The sequence below is a fragment of the Pongo pygmaeus genome, chromosome 6 (genome assembly GCF_028885625.2).
Source record: "Pongo pygmaeus isolate AG05252 chromosome 6, NHGRI_mPonPyg2-v2.0_pri, whole genome shotgun sequence".
NCBI classification, from domain to species: domain Eukaryota; kingdom Metazoa; phylum Chordata; class Mammalia; order Primates; family Hominidae; genus Pongo; species Pongo pygmaeus.
The window spans coordinates 106,291,958-106,312,172 of NC_072379.2; the positions used below are offsets into that span (position 1 = coordinate 106,291,958).

The 20,215-nt window shown below is 38.3% G+C and overlaps 1 protein-coding gene across 1 annotated transcript in view; it reads left to right on the plus strand.

Annotated features, from left to right (window-relative positions):
- Nucleotides 1-19,985, plus strand: part of SLC26A4 (solute carrier family 26 member 4) — a 55,707-nt gene extending 35,722 nt beyond the window's left edge. The window contains exons 13-20 of the mRNA XM_054494193.1: nt 192-261; nt 2,226-2,318; nt 3,228-3,323; nt 3,949-4,179; nt 6,459-6,513; nt 12,193-12,338; nt 14,697-14,780; nt 17,587-19,985. Coding sequence (XP_054350168.1) covers nt 192-261; nt 2,226-2,318; nt 3,228-3,323; nt 3,949-4,179; nt 6,459-6,513; nt 12,193-12,338; nt 14,697-14,780; nt 17,587-17,610 — 799 coding nt within the window. The 3' untranslated portion in view covers nt 17,611-19,985. The remainder of the gene's footprint in view (nt 1-191; nt 262-2,225; nt 2,319-3,227; nt 3,324-3,948; nt 4,180-6,458; nt 6,514-12,192; nt 12,339-14,696; nt 14,781-17,586) is intronic.
- The last annotated feature ends 230 nt before the right edge of the window (nt 19,986-20,215 follow it).

Below are 20,215 nucleotides of genomic sequence, written 5' to 3' on the forward strand. Positions count from 1 at the left end.
TCCCCTCCCCTGCCGATTCCACACAAACACCAGCTGTTCATTTCAGAGTTAGCTACAGGAAAATGTCATTTGCAATAAAGACAGAGTCCAAAACACCAGAATGATGGGCTCTTTAGTAGCTGTTGTTTTTAACTTTTTATTCCAAAATATGGCTGTTCCAAAAAATCTTGACCTTGATATTTTTTCTCTAGTCCTTCTTGGAATGGCCTTGGAAGCATCCCTAGCACAGATATCTACAAAAGTACCAAGAATTACAAAAATGTAAGTACCTTTGTGAGACATTTGCTGGACTTGGGTTTACTAGCCTGAAATTTCAGCAGCTCCGTTTTACGTACAAGGTAGCCAAAGGGAGAAGTGCCTATTGGGAAATTCTGTTAGTCCACAGGGATTGTCATGAAAATTTTTGATCCAGTGTACCTTCTGACACCCATGGCTTATATGAATTTTGTCTATGCTAGCTGGATGTCTTTTTTTTTTCTTTTTGGATGGAGTCTCACTCTTCACCCAGGCTGGAGTGCAACGGCACGATCTCAGCTCACTGCCACCTCTGCCTCCTGGGTTCAAGTGATTCTCTTGTCTCAGCCTCCCAAGTGGCTGGGATTACAGGCAGGTGCCACCACGCCTGGCTAATTTTTGTATTTTTAGTAGAGATGGGGTTGCACCATGTTGCCCAGGCTGGTCTCAAACTCCTGAGCTCAAGTGATTTGCCCGTCTTGGCCTCCCAAAGTGTTGGGATTACAGGCGTGAGCCACCGCACCTGGCCAGCTGAATGTCATTTTAATATAAAACTGTTGTAAGAGGAATTTAAAAATAATAGGCAATTTCTAGATGTTCATCCAAAATTTTATCTGGTATATAATTCTTATCTTCTGTAAGATTTTCTTTATTCAGTTCTAACCAGAGATTATCAAGTTCTCTATGACCAAGACCTTATTATTAGACGCTTTGCTTTATGCTTGGAATTAGAAGAAATAAAATATGACACAGGAAATGAAAAACAAAGAAATTAAACATCCCATTGATGGACTTGTGTCACCTGCAAATAAAATTGCTTAGTGGTGACTAGGGGAAACAAAGATAAAAAAGCAGAGAAAGTAAATTAAGAAAATACAAATTTAGCAAATAATAATAATAATAATGTGAACCCTAGGAAGTTGCAGTCTAATTTTACCTTAACATTAAAAAAAGTTGGACATTGAACCTGGGATTTCAGTAGCTGCTACTTAATTTACTTCCGTGATCTTTCTGTTATGTTGAGCCAAGTGCCATTAAGAGCTAAAATGATTTAGAGATATTTTTGGCTTTGGGGCAGGGAGCTCTAAGTTGAGTTAGGGAATTCTGACTTCTAGGCTCCATCTTGGTGAGACTTTGCCCAAGTCATTCAGCCTCTCAGGACCTCAGTTTTCTCATCTGAAGCAGCTAGACTAAAATTGCTGATTCCTGAAGACTAGAAAAGTATATGATTCTATGATTCCTGGGTTCTATTTTGGGTGTGGCCATTGTATGTCAGGGTGAGAACAGCAGATGATATCATAGGCCTCAGTTCTGCAAATCCCATTGATTTTGCTTTTTTTCTTTGCTACTTTTAAAGAACGTTAGCAAAATCAGGAGAGTCAGTGGTATGAACTTCAGGCAAATCATGGCACTGTTCTAAGCCTCAGTTTCTTTATCTGGAAATCAGAGGGTTGAATAAATTGCTTTCTAAGGCTCTTTCTAACTTTGACCTTCTATGAGACTGTAGAGGTCCAAGAGTTTTTGTAACCTGTTGCCTCCCTATTCAAGAAAAGTAGTAGAGGCCAGGCACGGTGGTTCACACCTGTAATCGGACTTTGGGAGGCTGAGACGGGCGAATCACTTGAGGTCAGGAGTTTGAGACCAACCTGGTCAATGTGGCGAAACTCTGTCTCTACTAAAAATGGAAACATTAGCTGGATGTGGTGGCAGCACCTGAAATCCCAACTGCTCGGGAGGCTGAGGCAGGAGAATCACTTGAACCCAGGAGGTGGAGGTTGCAGTGAGCCGAGATTGAGCCACTGTACTCCAGCCTGGGCAACAGAGTAAAACTTCATCTCAAAAAAAAAAAAAGGAAAAGAAAGAAAAGTTGAGTGCTGCTACCCAGCTCCTCTGAGCAACTGTGACTTGACTCCTTGCTAAGTAGCCAGAAATGTAATTAAATACTTGAGACTTGAAATTATTTAACCCCAGACAATTTCTTTTAATGCCAGATTGAAGAACCTCGAGGAGTGAAGATTCTTAGATTTTCCAGTCCTATTTTCTATGGCAATGTTGATGGTTTTAAAAAATGTATCAAGTCCACAGTAAGTATTTTAACCCTAGAAATTTGTTTTCTAACCTCTTTTGAGACTTCATTCATTCTACAAATATTTATTGGGCTCCAATCAGGAATAGGCACTAGACCCTCTTCCCTTTGTGTAGGGCAATGAGAATTAAAATATAACACCCTTGCCTTCAAATAATTTACAGTCTATTTGGGGATTAAAAAAACACATGTGTTAAAACCCAGGTAGCAATAACTATGCCAGACAAAAACATCAGAGATGTTTCTAGGCGGAATTTGAGTAAGTTCCAAATAAGTAGTATAGACAGTTGAGAGTTCACAGAAGGAAGAGATCCAGATTAGTTGGACTAACAGGCTTTGTGCCGCAGTTGGCTGAAGGAAAGAAATCATGTCAAGTGTTTGAGAACTATGTGAGCTGAGAGACAGTGGAAACATGTATTGGAGGTAGGGTTGCCCAGTTGCAGCAAAAAGAACTTGGAGTTTGCCTGTAAATCAGTGTTTTTCTAAGTGAGTTCCAGGGCAAACTGATTCAGAGGAATGTTCACAGATTTTGCAATAACAAAAGGGCTCTGTGACACCAAGGGAATTTGGAAAACCCAGACTTAAACTAAAGAGGGTATTTTGGTGTGTGCGTGTGTTTTTTTTTGTTTGTTTGTTTTGTTTTGTTTTGTTTTTTGCTGTTTTTTGCTGTTTTGTCTTTTACTGTCTTGGAGCCTTTAATATGCTACTGTCTTCTCAGAGCTTCTTGGTAGGAGTAGGGTAGCCTGGGAGTAGACAGAGATCTACTCCATCAGACCTTACAATTTCTTTTTTGGCAGGATAGCTCAAGGAATTATACCCTTTGAGAAATAGCCTTTCCAGATAACAGTTGCCATTAATAAGCTTTAGGTGCCAGGCATTTTAAGTAACTTGACATTTATTTCCAAAGGTTGGATTTGATGCCATTAGAGTATATAATAAGAGGCTGAAAGCACTGAGGAAAATACAGAAACTAATAAAAAATGGACAATTAAGAGCAACAAAGGTGAGACGACATCTTTCTTTTCCCCCTTAAATTATTTCCTTTCCCTGATGAGAGCAGTTGGATGGTCTAAAATTAAATCTATCTCCTTTAGTATCCAGATGTGAATGAACAAATGACATGTACGTATCAAAGAACAACTGAGCTATTCTTATAGGCAAGAGGGAGTGGAAGGGAATGAAATAAAATCAGCAGCGCTGCCTGGAAACACAGGATGTGATTTTTTCCCCACCATGAACAGTGTCTTCATTATTTTCTATACTTTATTTTTACCGAAAGGCACAAAATAAATGCAAATTCATTGCCAGAAAACTACCCACCATAGAAGGCAGTAAGTCCATAAACTTTTGGAGCTATTAACTTTTACTCAGACTCTCTGGCCAGTGTATTTCTTGCCAAGTTCCACAGTCTTCCAGAAAACAAAAGTTTCCTGGCTCCTCTGTTCTCCCAGTTTTCTTCCTAGACAACATCAAAGTTTGGGCTGAGGTGAAACCCATCCTTAAAAATTCATCTCCTTGATGTCTTGCTTACCAAGGAACAGTGTGTAGGTCTTTTGGATAATTTGATATGAATGGTTGAAAGATTTCAAATCTTTGACAATTAAGTTGACAGTGTTTTCTTCGTTTAGAATGGCATCATAAGTGATGCTGGTTCAACAAATAATGCTTTTGAGCCTGATGAAGATATTGAAGATCCGGAGGAACTTGATATCCCAACCAAGGAAATAGAGATTCAAGTGGATTGGAACTCTGAGCTTCCAGTCAAAGTGAACGTTCCCAAAGTGCCAATCCATAGCCTTGTGCTTGACTGTGGAGCTATATCTTTCCTGGACGTTGTTGGAGTGAGGTCACTGCGGGTGGTAAGGTTCTGGTTTTCTGAATTATACATTTGGAGCTTTGACAATAGTAAAATGATGTGGGTTGTCCAGTATTGCAACAGGGCAAATACTTGGGCTTTGTAGTTTTTCTAGGTGAATGCTTTTGTAAAAAAGTGTAATATTTTAAAGCATAAGCTCTGGAGCCAGACTACCTGGGGTAGATACTGGCTTCACCACTTACTAGCAGTACAACCCTGGGCAAGTTGCTTAATCTGTCTATATCTCAGTTTCTTCATCTGTAATATGGAGGTAATGATGGTATCTACCTACACAGGTTGTTACAAGGATTAAATAAGCTCATAGATATAAGGTGTTTAGAAGAGTATCTGGTTCAGGCTGGGTGTGGTGGCTCACGCCTGTAATCCCAGAACTTTGGGAGGCTGAGGCAGGTGGATCATGAGGTCAGGAGTTCAAGACAAGCCTGGCCAATATGGTGAAACCCCATCTCTACCAAAAATACAAAAATTAGCTGAGCATGGTGGCGCACACCTGTAGTCCCAGCTCCTAGGAGGCTGTGGCAGGAGAATCGCTTGAACCCGGGAGGTGGAGGTTGCAGCTGAGATTGTGCCACTGTACTCTAGCCTGGGTGACAGAGTGAGACTTCATCTCAAAAAAAAAAAAAAAAAAAAGAATATCTGGTTCAAAGATACTCCCCAGCAAATTAATTCACATTTATTATGTTTTATCTTTCTGAGAATGTATAGCACATGGTATATGAAAAGTAGAAAAAAATGGGCAAAAGTTTATTAAGTATTACATTTCTATTTGTTATGTTAACAGCAACAGGATAAGGAATACCAGGTGTATGTTAGGACTGGAAAAGCCAGGCATTATTAAGAGGTTAGATTAGGAAGCAGGTCAGGCATCTGGAAAGTCAAAGTAAGAGTTGAGGAGTATGCAGGATATAAACATTAATGATATCAGAAACCAGTTATGCAAGCTGAAGTTCATTAATTCTGTCAACAAATAAATGTGAAATGCCTAATGTGTACTAAGCACTCTGTGAGGCACAAGAGACTAGTGATGAAGTAGACACAGTTTCTACCTACGTGGGACTTAGCAGTCTGGAGGAGAAGGCAAACATTAAGTCATCTTATAAATAGCAACTGTAGTAAGTGCTCCAAAGAAGATGAATAGGACATCACCTGAAGCATCAAGTTTAGTGAAGCTTCAGGCAGGTATCAAAAGGGTCAGGCAGAAAAGTAAGCAGGTCAAGACACCAACAATCAGATGTAATAATATAAAGCTGACTCCTTACTGAGGTTCCGCTTAGCTAAGGCTTCTTTGCTACCTCTATAAGGGGAGGAAATGATTCCAGGATGTGGGTACTAGGTAGGTAAGGTAGAGAAGTGATTGTGCTTGGCAAAAGAGTATGAGAATATGCTGACAGGTTCTGTTCCAGTTCTTTTAGCAGATTTTGTTATTAGCTCATTTGAAAACACTCTTGTTCTTTGTTGTACGTTTCACTCTAAGCATTGGCTGAGATCCATTGTAGACTATATTGGCCAGAGAGTTCAATGAATTACTTTTGGGGAGAGTCTTAACATATTTAATGCCAGAATATTTCCCACACAACAAATATTTACTTTCAAATATTATAATGACAGTTATGATAGCTAAAGAAGACTCCAAACTTTATACTTGAACAGAGGTCTTGATTTGTTTTCCTCCACAATTCTCAAATTCTCTTTTATTATTGACCATGGGTCTTGTGTCTTGACTTTTTAAAATTAAACGTTTATTTGGACATAATTGTAAATTCACATGTAGTTGTAAGGAATAATATTTAGATCCTATGTACCCCTTACCCAGTTTCTCCCAATGAGTAACATCCTGTAAAACTGTAGCATAAAATCACAGTCAGGACACTGACATTCAAAATAGAGGCCTTGACTTTTAGGTCAATAGTAACATTTTGAACCTGATGAGCATAGCCACACCCATATCTCTTCTCCAATCAGCAGGGCCTATATTAGAAAGCCTCCTGTACTCTCTTCTTTCCACAAATGTTTATTTAGCACCTCCACGCTATCAAGTGCTGTGCTATTGAGCGCTGGATATTGCCATCTCTTGAGATATAATCCTAATTATACCATTACTGTAGGTTGAAAACCTCCATGGTTTTGCAATAATAACCTCTCCTTAAAGTCCTGATTAACCATGAAAGTAATAATGTTTCTCCTGAGCAAGTAACTGAATGCTACTGAATTATGGGCAGATAAGGTTATTAATTGTTACAAACTCTCCTTTTTTATTTTTAGATTGTCAAAGAATTCCAAAGAATTGATGTGAATGTGTATTTTGCATCACTTCAAGGTAAATACATATATCTATATATCTACCTGTAAGACTTTCCCGTAAGCCCTTTCTCCTACCTGGGACTGTGGGCACATTATGTCTGAAGGCCTTTTTTTTTTTCTTTTAAAGATCTCTATTGTCATTATTTGCAATTCTAGAATCTGGCACTGCTTCATTCCATAAAACAGAATAAGTGTTCCAAGGAACCAAGTGGGAGGTCGGTATTATAGACAGAAAAGGCAAAAGACAGCAAAAGCAAGCAACAAAGAGTATATTAGTCCATTCAAAGTTACTTTCTTGTAAGTCAGAGACAGTGAGACAGAACAATAGGAAAATAATGGATTAGTTAACATGAGGTCATGTCAGGATACTTTTTTGTATAAGGATTATTGCAGAGGAAGCTTTATTATTATGTCAACTGGAAATTTAAACTGGCCTGTTTTAGGAAATTTGCTATTACCTCTCTCTCCTGATTTCTTCAAGTGTCAGATAACAATTTAGTTTAGGTTTGATAACTTGAAACTTTAGCATGAGTGACTCCATTTTGATTTTTAGTCTTATCTGTTGGGGCCTAGTGCAGGAGCTTAGTCTAAAACAATGCCCTTTTATTTTTATTTTTTATCTTACTATGTGTTTGTGCCTTGCATGACCCCAGGATGGGCACAGCTGCTTGGCCCTTGAGCCACTGAAGGCTGCTCTACTCCTTCGTTCTGGCTGCTAGAAGCTGCAAAGCTCTGGGAGGGCAAAGCTCAAGAGGACTAAAACAATGACCTTTACCATTTTTATTTGATGATTTCCCCCATTTTGATCAGGCTCTCACCTAGGTAAGAGTGAACAAAATGTAGGAGATCAGCACTACTCTGTTACCATCATTTTGGGTTTCTGGTCTCAGGAGGTCATGTGTAGCTTATGTGCCCTCCTCATTATCATGTATTTCTCTGAGTTTTTTTTGTTTCAGAGAGACCATTTGATGTCTGACAAGTGGCTTTTTGGAAACATTTAAAACTTTGAGAGGGTATAATGTACCAGGAAGACTGCTATTATGACTATCAGGAAGATAACACCAAGGGTTTATAGTATGCTCCTTAGCCAGGATTCCCATGAACCAAACCAACTAAAATTGAATAGCCTCACAAGGAGACTACCTGTTTTAACCAAGAAGTCTTCTCTGTAGTACCTGATGTATTTATATATGTACAACAAGAAGTGTCACCCAACTGCACAGATGCTTCCTTGTTGAGTTAGCAGGTAATCTAGCATTCCATGACTGGTTTAAATTAAAACAGAAAGTGTAAGTTACCCAAAGAAGCTACTGATTGTGAAATTTTAACTACAGCACTATCCTGCCAAGTGAAAGAGGTAGGCACAAGTAAGGGAAAATTAAAAGGGATAAGAATCTTATGATAGGGAGTCTTGTTCCGACAGTCTTGGAGCTGTCTACAGCATGAAGTTGACAACTTCTTGTTTTGGTTTGTAGTTTTATTGTCTCTAGTTGTGGCATCCAGCATTCTGGTGAACTCTCTATGTTGCCCACAGTTTAAGCATGAGATTCATCTCTTGAAATTTACACTGAGTTGTTCAGCTTCAGCTTACAGAACTTCAGGAACTGAGTAGTTCTTGGTCTTCATTGGAGTGTTGTAGCCAGATATTAGTGAAAGCTAAAAGAATTAAGAATCCAGTTCAGTCTACAAGTAGATAATAAAAACTCATAAATATTGAACGGGCTACAGTCTAAGAACAGTTTTACTATGCTTTTCTTTTGAACCGTATGTTTTTCTTTCTATAGTCACCTCCATTTCTATCAAAGACAATCATGGTAGACTGACCAATTTGTTTACAAAATAAGTTTAGTCTCAAACTTGGCCTGACTGATTATTTACACAGTACAGCAAGAATAACTACATAGGTGACTCCTTTTAAATATGCTTTGCCAAGCCAGGCGAGGTGTTGCGTGCCTGTAATCCCAGCTACTTGGGAGGCTGAGGTGAGAGGATTGCTTGAGCCCAGGAATTCAAGGCTGCAATGCACTATGATTGTGCCTGTGAATAGCCACTGCACTATAGCCTGGACAACACAGTGAGACCACGTCTCCAAAAAATAATTGCTTTGCTAGAAATTTTGACGAGGAATCTCAGATTGGACTTTTTAAAACGTCTTGATGCTATGAAGTCAAACCAAGGCAGACATTAGACTTTGCCTGATGTAGCTAATATCTTGAAGTTACTGGGCCTCCCAGGAAGGAATGACTTTTTATTCACTCACTATAAGGCTAGAAGCCCTTGAAGCCAGGAATTCTGTGCACATTTTCAAATATGATATTCTAGTCAAAGCCTTGATAATATAACCAATGTTTTCCAATTGTATTCCATTTAAAAGAACAGATTCTTATTGAACTTTCATGTAAATAATCATATTGCCATAAAAATAAGAATACTCACGAAGAGTTTCCAAATTCTGGAAGGATCAGGTAGAGAGGAAAAGCAAATGTTTCAATTTTTGTTTATGAAAGTATGCTTAACCAGGCTGGGTGCGGTGGCTGACATCTGTAATCCCAGCACTTTGGGAGGCCAAGGCGGACAATTGCTTTGAGCTCAGAGTTTGAGACCAGCCTGGTAACATGGCAAAACACCATTACTACAAAAAATACAAAAAATTAGCTGGGCATGGAGGCTGAGGGTGAGAATCACTTGAGCTGGGGAAGTGGAGGTAGCAGTGAGCCCAGATGGTGCCACTGCACTCCAACCTGGGTGACAGAGTGAGACCCTGTCTCAAAAAAAAAAAAAAAAAAAAAAGTATGCTTAACCAAGTGGCTGTAAACTACAGATAGCTTTAAAGAAAAATTTTCTTTAGATCTGGAAAACAAATATTAAAAGAACAAGCAATGTTTCAAATAAAAAAGCCATAAAACCGATAATTCTTCTCCATCAGTTCATTCAGTCTCATGTAATTAATTCTTGCTCTGTTTGATCTTGGCTGGCAGTTTAATTCCATCGAATGGTATGAATTCAAAGTTATTAGAAACCTGTATTTGTCAGAGTTCTTTTCATTCTTCCTATATAACTCTTTGAAGTCACAGCACTTTAGAATTATAATGGCTTACAAAGAGCTTTCAGAAAAAGTATCAGAACAAAACAATTAACTGTGGACAACAAGACTTAAAGTGGCTATATTTAAAGATGTGAGTTACCCAATTGACAAGGATATTTGGATATTTCTGTGACACACAACAATTTAAAATAACCAAAATTATGACTGGTAGCATTTATATCAAGACCTATCACATTTCTAGGAATGTTATATAATTTTGGAACATATTAATAACATATCTATAAAAATATAGCACAAAGAAGGTTAAACATCATTTCTTATTTTAACAGTGCTTCCCATATAATTTAACCTATCAGATAAGGCCATTTGGTTTAACATCTCTCTTTTACAGATTCTTTAAGAAATTCCAGGGTCCTCTGGAACATCCCCAAATTAGTTCAAGGTCAAAAAGACTTAATTTTGATTTTTGAGAAGTTTGTCAAATACCGAAGGTTTAAAACATTTGATCAAAATAGGATCATAGGTCACTATGAAATAAAACCAAAGTGAAAAAAGAGTTCAAAGGCACAAAGCACAAGAAGAGTTATATTGATGAAACATGAAATCCCTGTTTTCTAGGCCAGTTACCTAGAAGATAAAATCCTCTCACAATTTTCTGTTAAGAGCAAACCAATCCTCTGAGAAAACTCTATTGTTCCAACACATAGGCCCAAACTTTAGCCTTCCATCAGTGTACTTTAATATTAATGCTCAATTTTTAGGAAAACTTATAAATAATTCCCTTCTACTTTTAGCCAACTCAATCGCATAAAATTTTTCATGATATTTATCTTCTACAAGCCTTCTACAATTTGCTTAAACCTTCATTTTGTCCTATACTTCCTTTTTTAAAATTGGCATTGCACCTTAGGACAAAGATTTACTTTTCTTTTCTCCTTATCATTTTGACCATATAAGGTTCTCTCCTATACAAAAGAAAAAATTACTCTCTTTTCAATTTTATCTTCTTCATACTAGTAAATTTCTTCCCACATCTTTCCTACCTACTAGTTCCTTTCTGCCTTGTTTTGATTTCCTTCCTAAGTCCATATTTAGAAACAACCTTTAAATAACCTCTGATTGCCAAGCTAGAGTTAAGATTTAAATAAATAAATAGGCCGGTCATGACAGCTCACATCTGTAAACCCAGCACTTTGGGAGGCAAAGGTCAGAGGATCACTTCAGGCCAGGAGTTTGAGACCAGCCTGAGCAACATGGCGAGACCCTGTTTCTATTATTATTATTATTTTTTAAAAACAAAAAGCATAAAAACTCTGAGAACATTTTTGAACCCAGAAAGATGTTACTTCTAATTTGTGCCACAGAGCTGGTAATGTATGGAAATGTGTGTCTTGACAGTGGGTGGGGGTGCGGTGGATATTGACAATGCGGGGATATTGTTATGAGGAGAGCAAAGCTGGAGATTACTTAGATTCCTTAGAACAGGAGGACTCTCAAGGGTGTGAGTCTCTGTGTCTGTTTCTTCATGAATGTATGTGTGTAGGAAAGTGCTAACGCTTAGGTTGAATTCTCTAGCAGCTGAGCCCAAGATGGGGATTTTTGCACAAGCGATTTATTGAGAGTACACCTGAGGAAATTTATGAAGCAGTGAGGGGAGCAGGATAGGGAAGGGGAAGAAGCTGATCAAAGACATGGTTTCTGAAGTCCAGCATAGATCCCTGATTTCACAGGGAGCACCACCACAGGAAGAGTACCAGAAGGTTATGCCTTCTTGAGGCAAGGGGACCTGCTTTCTCCCCCAATATCAGTCAGTCAGTGGCTGCAGGCCAGCCATGCGTGGGGATGAACCCTCCCAGTTCTCTTTATTTACTTATTTATTTGAGACAGGGTCTTGCTCTGTCACCCAGGCTGGAGTGCAGTGGTGCAACTGTGGCTCACTGCAGCCTCGAACTCCTGGGCTCAAGTGATCCTCCCATCTCAGCCTCCTGAGTAGCTGAGACTGTAGGTGCACACAACCACACCTAGCTAATTTTTGCGTTTTTTTGTAGAGATGGGGTTTCACCATATTGCCCAGAACTCCTGGGTTCAAAGTGATCCACCCTCCTCGGCCTCTCAAAGTGCTGGAATTACAGGCCCAGTCCTCTTTAGATGACACAGCTGCCAATGGGCAAGGGAAAGTCTCCAGAGAAGGGCACAGCTGTGAAACATTAGCAGCCTGGCCCACAGCAGCAGGAGGATGGATACACTGGCTTGGCCAAAGGGACGTGATCGTCCACAAGGTTGACTACGACCAGTTATGGGATAACCATTCTATACGCTGCTGGAAAAGAAACTGTCATTTCAAATCTGGGTCACATTTTGGATAAGAGAAAAACAAATAAATAAAAGGAGGAGCTACAAAAACTTAATATAGGTTGATGCTTTAAAATTTCTTTTCTTAGCTGGGCATGGTAGGGTGTGCCTGTAGTCCTAGCTAATTGGGAGGGTGAGGTGAGGGGGATCACTTGAGCTTGGGAGGTGGAGGTTGCGGTGAGCAATGATGCCACTGCACTCCAGCCTGGGCAATAGAATGAGACTCTGCCTCAAAAACAAACAAACAAAAATTTCTTTTCCTAGGAACTAACAAAACATTGTGTCTTTCTTTTGAAGATTATGTGATAGAAAAGCTGGAGCAATGCGGGTTCTTTGACGACAACATTAGAAAGGACACATTCTTTTTGACGGTCCATGATGCTATACTCTATCTACAGAACCAGGTGAAATCTCAAGAGGGTCAAGATTCCATTTTAGAAACGGTAAATATTCAACCTTTCTACAGGTGTATCTTTTCTAAACTATAATGATTTCTATAAATGGCAAACATTACACAAGTCTAGTCTAGCTGTTGAATTTTAAGCTATCTCTATAACTTCTTGGAGCCTCAGTTTTTTTCATCAGTAAAATGGAAGTAAAAACATTAACCTTGCTAGGTAGATATGAAGACTAAATAAGATAGTTTACAGGAAATTACCTGGTAGTACCCAGTACTGAATAGTTCTACAATGTGTAGGTTTATTAATAATGCCTTTTTAGAATATTGAATCTTGGATCTTCTGTGATCTGGGATTTGTGTACATAAATTCCACTTAAATTCTCAGCAATCCGGAAAACCTTGAATTATAAATGTCTTTAAACAGGATCCATCAGGCCATAAGTGATCTTTGAAAAAGAAACTAAAAAATCAAGGCACAAATAAGCCCAAAAATTTTTCCCTACAAAATAAAATAGGTCCTGATGGGAGGCCTCGTGGCACAACAGTAGCGCATCTGGCTCCAGAATAGGCCCTGATTTCCCATGGGTATTATTTTGTTAATTTTTCTGTCAAATACCCAGAAGAGGTGAGCATTCTGGTCTGGTTCACTGGGCTTGGCCTAATGGTGCTCCTGGTGGCACAAGAATCTCATTTCTCATAGTGAATTTAGGAAACTAAAGCAAATACCTATCAAGATATAATAACAATAATGATTCCAGTGACATAGTGGATATTTTAAATTGCTTCCCATTTTTCTAAAAATAGAATAAGTAGATCCTTATTGTAGATTGACAGTTGATTGAAGAAAACTAACTTAGGAAATGATATTATATTTTTCTTTTCAGGCACTGGTAGTGGAGAGATTGTTCTATTTAATGTTCCTTGGTAAAATACTAGTCCTAACTACCAAGCTGTGGATCTTAAATATAAAAAAGGAAAAAAAAAAAAAGAGTAAAGCTACAAATCTAAAGAAAAAAAAACTGCTTATTGTTGAAAATGCATAAACCTTTTTCTACCCAACTTAAAATTCTCTAACCCATAGGTGATAAGAAAGTAGGATCATATGAAGTATCCTTTAAGATACCCACATTAAAAGTAAAACAGAACCAAGGTAAAACAGAACCAAGTAAAACAGAATCAAGTTCTTTCTCAACATGAAAACAGTTATTTTATTTGTTTATACCCATTCTTACTAAGATTTTAGGCTATCCATGTCATAAAAACCACTAACCAAGAGTGTACCTACTAGGTTAGACTCAGTCTTGTTTGCAATCAGAGAGGTATTGTGAGTGGCTGGGATGGATTTTTTTGGACCTTAAACAAATAGACTAAGCATAACGGAATGCTTGTATTACATACTTACTGGTCCACTAAAAATGGGTTGGACATTCCTGGTGGCCTGTGAGATCAAGAGGCTTATATTTCTGTGTCTTCTCAGAGTCTAGCACAAAGCTTTGTATGTGATAAGTAGGTGAATGATGATAAACCTCACCTGTGGTGCTTTCCTTCAAGAAGAGTCCCTCTGTATCACAGATATTGTGACGGCAATGACACAACCCTCTTCCTATCCCTTTATTTTACCATCACAGGACTATCTCAGGACACAACTTGTAGTTAGACTTATCCTCTACCTTTCCCATTATGTCATACCATTTGCACAGGGACTTAACCCTCTAATTCATTCTCATACTAGCTAAGAGAATTGGGCTATTTGTGAGTTGAAAAGTAGCTAAGTAGCATTTCAAAATGTCATTTTAGCCTGGATATATATTTGGAGTTGCTTTGAAAATGTCCTTTTCCATGCAAAAGACAAAGCCAAAATTGTCATTGGTTTCCTCTGTGTAGAAGATTAAATTACATGCCACCTCTAAAAAGTAGAGCTTTTCTGAATAACCAACTTGGTCCATAGACATTGGTTTCCATCTCCAATAGAACTAATTTCCACCCAATTCCATTTATGACTGTTTTTTGTCATCAGTGACAAGCTCTTCACTGTGCATTCATTGCACACTCAACGCTGTGCTAAGTGCTCTTAGCTTAGCCATTGAGAGATGCACTATTGACTGCTGAATCATTTAGGCAGAGGGGGTGACTTGTTAAGAGGCATACACTCAAGAGGTTGGGGAAGAGAGCTGAAAAGGAGCTTAGACAATGGAGAACTATACCAGTTCACCTTTGAATGTGCAAAAAAATGATATACAAAAAATTTTAGTTGGGAAATATAAAAGAACAATACAGCTGAAGAGGATTCTGAAGTATGTAAAGATAGATGAGAAGCACCAGGAAAGCTTAAAATCATTTTCAGTGGAGCATCAGGTGGGTTGATGCTATTCTATTTCTACCCTGTGTTCTCTTTTTCAAGATCACCCTCATTCAAGACTGTAAAGATACCCTTGAATTAATAGAAACAGAGCTGACGGAAGAAGAACTTGATGTCCAGGATGAGGTATGATCATTTTCTTCTGAAGAAAATATTTGAATTACATTTTGAATAATTAGAGTAATACAAATAGTGAATATATCTGATTAAGAACTGTCAGGGAACATAATTCCCCCAAATGCAAAAAAGATGGCTTCATAGCACGGAAAAAGAGAAAATAAGAATTCTCCCTTGAAGACGTTAAGTACTTGGGGATCTTTTGTCCCAGGCATTTCGGGATGATCAGCAACTGGCAAGAGCCAACACACTCCTCCTGATTTGATACCTACACCTCTGCATACTGCTCTTCCAGACATGTAAGGCCATGGGATAGGAAAAAAATGAATAGAGGAAATTTCTAAGCCAGGAATTTCATAAGCCTCAGGAATAGTATGTGAGGAACAGAAACCCTATGACCTTCCTTCATATGACTGATAAACGCTTTAAAAACACACTCTCCCCACCCTAGACTGATTCTGTGTATTTCAGATGCTCTTGTGACATCAGACTATTCCTAGGAAACTTGCCTGAACTTGTGGCATCTGAGTAAATTTTGCAGCTTTGCCACTGGGTAAGAGGTGAACACTGAAGGAAGATTACAGAATTGTAAAAAGTTGAAAGATTTATTAGAATCAAGTAGTCTAACATTCTAGCCCATGCAGAAATCCTTCCTACACCATCCTTGATGAATGTTCATTCAGCTTTTATGTGAATATTTCCAGACATTGGTTACTAGCGGCTTCTCAAGGGAGTTTGTTACATGGTTGGAAGTCTCTAAATGTTACTTGTGCTTACAGAACTGAATTTGGCCTTTCTGTAGTAACCACCTAGTGAACTGATATCTGCCTTCCTTAGCAACACAAACCTTCCCACTGAACAGCCCTTCAAATATTTGAGAATAGTTCTCATGTCTCCAGCAGACTCTCTTCCAGTTGAGACTCTTCTAGTTCCTTCTATTCCTTACAAACATGCAGTCAATGCTTCTCTGGTCATGACGGGGACACAAAACCCTAAATGTGGCCAGGCCAGCGTGGAGATTATTAAACCATGACCTACCTTGATCTCATCAAGATATGCTTATTACTACAGCTTAAAAATGTGTTTCCTTTCATAATAGCAACATCAGAATTTTGGCTTCTATTGAGCAGGGGCCAACTAAAGACTGGGGAATTTTCATACAACTTATGGTCTAGTAGAGTTCCCTACTTATATTTATTTAATTGAGTTTTGACCCTAATACACTACACCTATTTCTGCTAGATTGCGTCTTGTTGGTTCTTGTTTACTGACACAGTTTTGTATTGTTATTATTATTATTATTTGTGACTGAGTCTTACTCTGTCACCTGGACTGGAGTGCAGTGGTACAATCTCAGCTCACTGCAACTCCTCCCTCCTGGGTTCAAGAGATTCTCACGTGTGCCTCAGCTTCCCAAGTAGTTGGGATTACAGGCGCTCGCCACCATGCCCAGATAATTTTTTTTTTTTTTTTTGTATTCTTAGTAGAGACAGGGTTTTGCCATGTTGTCCAGGCTGGTCTTGAACTCCTGACCTCAAGTAATCCACCTGCCTTGCCCTCCCAGATTGCTGGGATTACAGGCATGAACTACCACATTGGCCAGTTTTGTGTTTTGAATCTGTCATCCAGGATATTTTCTACCCCACTACCCGTTACCTGGTGTCATAATCAAATCTGATAAGCCTGCCTTCTCTGCCTTTTTCTAGGTCTTGAAAAAATGTTGCAAAGAAAAACATTCAACCCCCTGTAGTGAAATCAGGCAGTAAGGATGACAGGCAGAGATTTCTGTGGAGGAAATACATTGCTAGAGTGAAAATCACAGTACCTGCATCTTGGCCTACCAGCTTAGTGAGCCCAGGAAAGTCATTATCAACCTGAGAAGTCCTTTTAGCTCTAGTAGTTTATGACTCTATGGATATAGGGTGCCTTAGTTTGAGCAAAAACTCATATGTCAACATTAGAACTTAAGACTGCTATATTATAGGATATTTATTGGTTGCCATGTAAAATAATCATTCAGGGAGGGTTTCTATAGATGGTAAAACAATATAGCACAATAGTTTCAAGGGCATGGACTTTAGAACCAGACAGACCTGGGTGCTAGTCCTCGTTCTGCTACTTACTGGCTGTGCATGCCAGGGCAAATTCCTTATCCTGTCTTCATATTAGTATCTTCATGTAAAGTAGTAACAATACCACAGAATTGTGAAAATTAAAGGATACATGTAAAGTAACAAGAGCAGTGCCTTGTACATAGTAAGTGCTTAATAAATAGTAATCATTGCTCTTAAATAAATCCAATTAAAGTATGATGAATACAGGCCAGGCTCAGTGACTCAAGCCTGTAATCCCAGCACTTTGGGAGGCCAAGGCAGGGGGATCACTTAAGGTCAGGAGTTTGAGACCAGCCTGACCAACATGGTAACCCCCCGCCCATCTCTACTAAAAAAAAAAAAATATATATATATATATATATATTAGCTGGGTGTGGTGGCAGGCACCTGTAATCCCAGCTACTCAGGAGGCTGAGGCAGGAGAATTGCTTGAACCTGGGAGGCAGAGGTTGCAGTGAGCTGAGATCGCGCCACAGCACCCCAGCCTGGGCAACAGTGAGTGAGATTCAGTCTCCAAAAAAAAAAAAAAAAGTATAATGAATACGAAATTAAGTTTTTACCCTATTTCTATTGTGATGATGTACACCTAAGATGAGTAGCAGTAAGCAATCAATACTATAAAAACATATTTATAAAAAAGATAATGCAGACTTAGGAGAATTCAGTTGTATCAACACTTTGTTTTCCCCTTGCTTCCACAGGCTATGCGTACACTTGCATCCTGAAAGTGGGCTCGGGAGGTCTCCATGAGCAAGGAATACAAGACAAAACTTCCTCACTGCATTGACTGTTTCTTCAGACTCAAAACACTCATTCCTTTTTCTATTAAGCCATTGAAAGAGAAGCACTAAAACTGTTTCTAGGCTTTATTTATAAAATAAACACCTTATCCCTAACATGTGCAAAATGGTGAGAATTATTCAGACGATTTGGCAGCGTCCAGGATAAGCTGGTGTTATAATATGCTGCTGATCCACATCACAGATTTGCTAATAATGTTCACGTGGGTACTGGCATACCTCTGTTCAGTTAGAGCGAGTGCTGACCCAACAGCCTCTGTGGTCAAGTGAGTCACGAATGATTAATCATAAAGAAAAATCAGTTTTTGACTGACCTGGATATCCATGAGCTGCACTGATCACCATGTAAGGTCACATTTAGTAAATGCTGAAATAAAATTATTAATGTGTTCATCAATAAAAGCCTTTGAAAATAACTCTGGATAATAAGTTGGAGTTTTAAAAATGCAAATTTGCTTAGTATCTAATAATGAAGTGTTATTACATATAGCCGGAATTGAGGATCTCTTTGATCCTGGAAATGGTTTACCTAAAAGCTACAGAACCAGGCCAATATATTTTGAAACATTGATGCAGACAAATGAAATAATAAAGAAATTTTCATGGTTTATAAAAATCATTTTTTTGATATGATAATAATCATGATCACCACTGAGATCAAAGAAAAATATATGACAGATTATTTTGTTTAAAAATCAGTTTTAATTATCTTAGTCTATAGAGATGATCATTGCATGGAGGCATATATAGGTATGATCTGTGTAAAATCTGACATAAAAACAGTGCTATTCTGAGTGAAAAATTTTTTGATGTGCTTATATAACCATGGTGATTAAAATGAGTTTATATTTTTTCTCAAAAATTTTAGCAGTATGTAAAGTACGTAATCTTTAACTGAACTCTGACCACTTAAAAAAAATCTAAAAACTGAACTACCTATGTAGTCTATGTTTAAAGTGAATTTTTAAAGACAAAGCATTCTAAATGAACTCAGTATAAAAACATTCATTTGGAATGTACATACTGAAAAATACAGGTTTTTTTGACCAAAAGTTTTTATATATTTTCTTTTTATTTATTTTTTTCCTAAGTGCCAACAATTTTCTAGGTATTATATACAACACAGGCTTTGATCTTGGGGACTTTTCCCATATATTTCACACTGGAGTGAATGAAGTTGTACTTCATTGTTAGAGAAACGTAATATCCAGGTCCCCAGTTGAGAATGTCTTGCTTGATTGAAAACTACACCATCCCTTGGTATACTCCAGGGATTGGTTCCAGGACCCCTGCATTTACCAAAATTTGTACACACTCAAGTCCTGCAGTCACCCCTGCCTAAAGGTAGAATGGTTTCTCTGTTTTTCTTCTGAAATACAACCAGAAACGATGTGTCTATTTCTGAAAGAATACGATTAATGATCATACAAATTGGTTAATCCTGAATTCTGGTTGTAAATCTGGTTACAGCATAACTAGGATTATAATGCTGCCTCATTTTCACAGCACTACTTGCTTATATTGACAACAAATCATCTCGCTAAAGAGTGAATGTAGGCCAGGAACGGTGGCTCACGCCTGTAATCCCAGCACTTTGGGAGGCCAAGGCGGGTGGATCACGAGGTCAGGAGATCGAGACCATGCTGGCTAACATGGTAAAACCCCGTCTCTAATAAAAATAGAAAAAAAGAAATTAGCCGGGCTTGGTGGCTGGCGGGCGCCTGTAGTCCCAGTTATTTGGGAGGCTAAGACAGGAGAATGGCGTGAACCTGGGAGGCGGAGCTTGCAGTGAGCCGAGGTCGTGCCACTGCAATCCAGCCTGGGCGACAGAGCAAGACTCCGTCTCAAAAAAAAAAACAAAAAAACAAAAAAACAAAAAAACAGTGAATGTAATAGTCTTGCAGAAAATGAATGAATACCTTTGTTCAATAAAGGAAATATGCACTGCTCACTTTTTTGAAGGAAATGCCAAAGTTACGTTTTATAACAAGGCTAGAGTTTGTAAATTCTGGGTTCATTTGTGATGACATAAGTCAGCAAACTGTGAGAATACTGTCTTTTCTATGTATTTTGTGAATAGTAAGCATAATATTAGTTTTGTATTATCAATGAAAATTTCACTTGAAATTAAAGCTGCCTTTTGTTATATTTTTAACCTATAGGATAAGATTCCAGTATTGTATATGAGTTTTAATAAATTAAAAAATCAAATCATGTACATTTGAAAATATTTGCACACATTTAAAAATAAATGTAATGTTGTCTTTTAAACTACTCGGATGTGTCCTTTCTGAACAAAACTATTAAATATAATAAAGAATGTGCCAGGAGCAGTGGTGCATGCCCTTGTAGCCTCAGCTACTTGGAAGCCTGAGGCGGAAGGGTCCCTTGAGCCCAGGAGTTAGAGTCTCAGCCTGGCAACACAGCAAGACCCTGTTTCTATAAATAAATAAATAAAATATAATAAAAATACTTCATTCTAAGTTTGTCATTGCTCTTATCAGTCATCATTATAAGGCATTCTTTATAG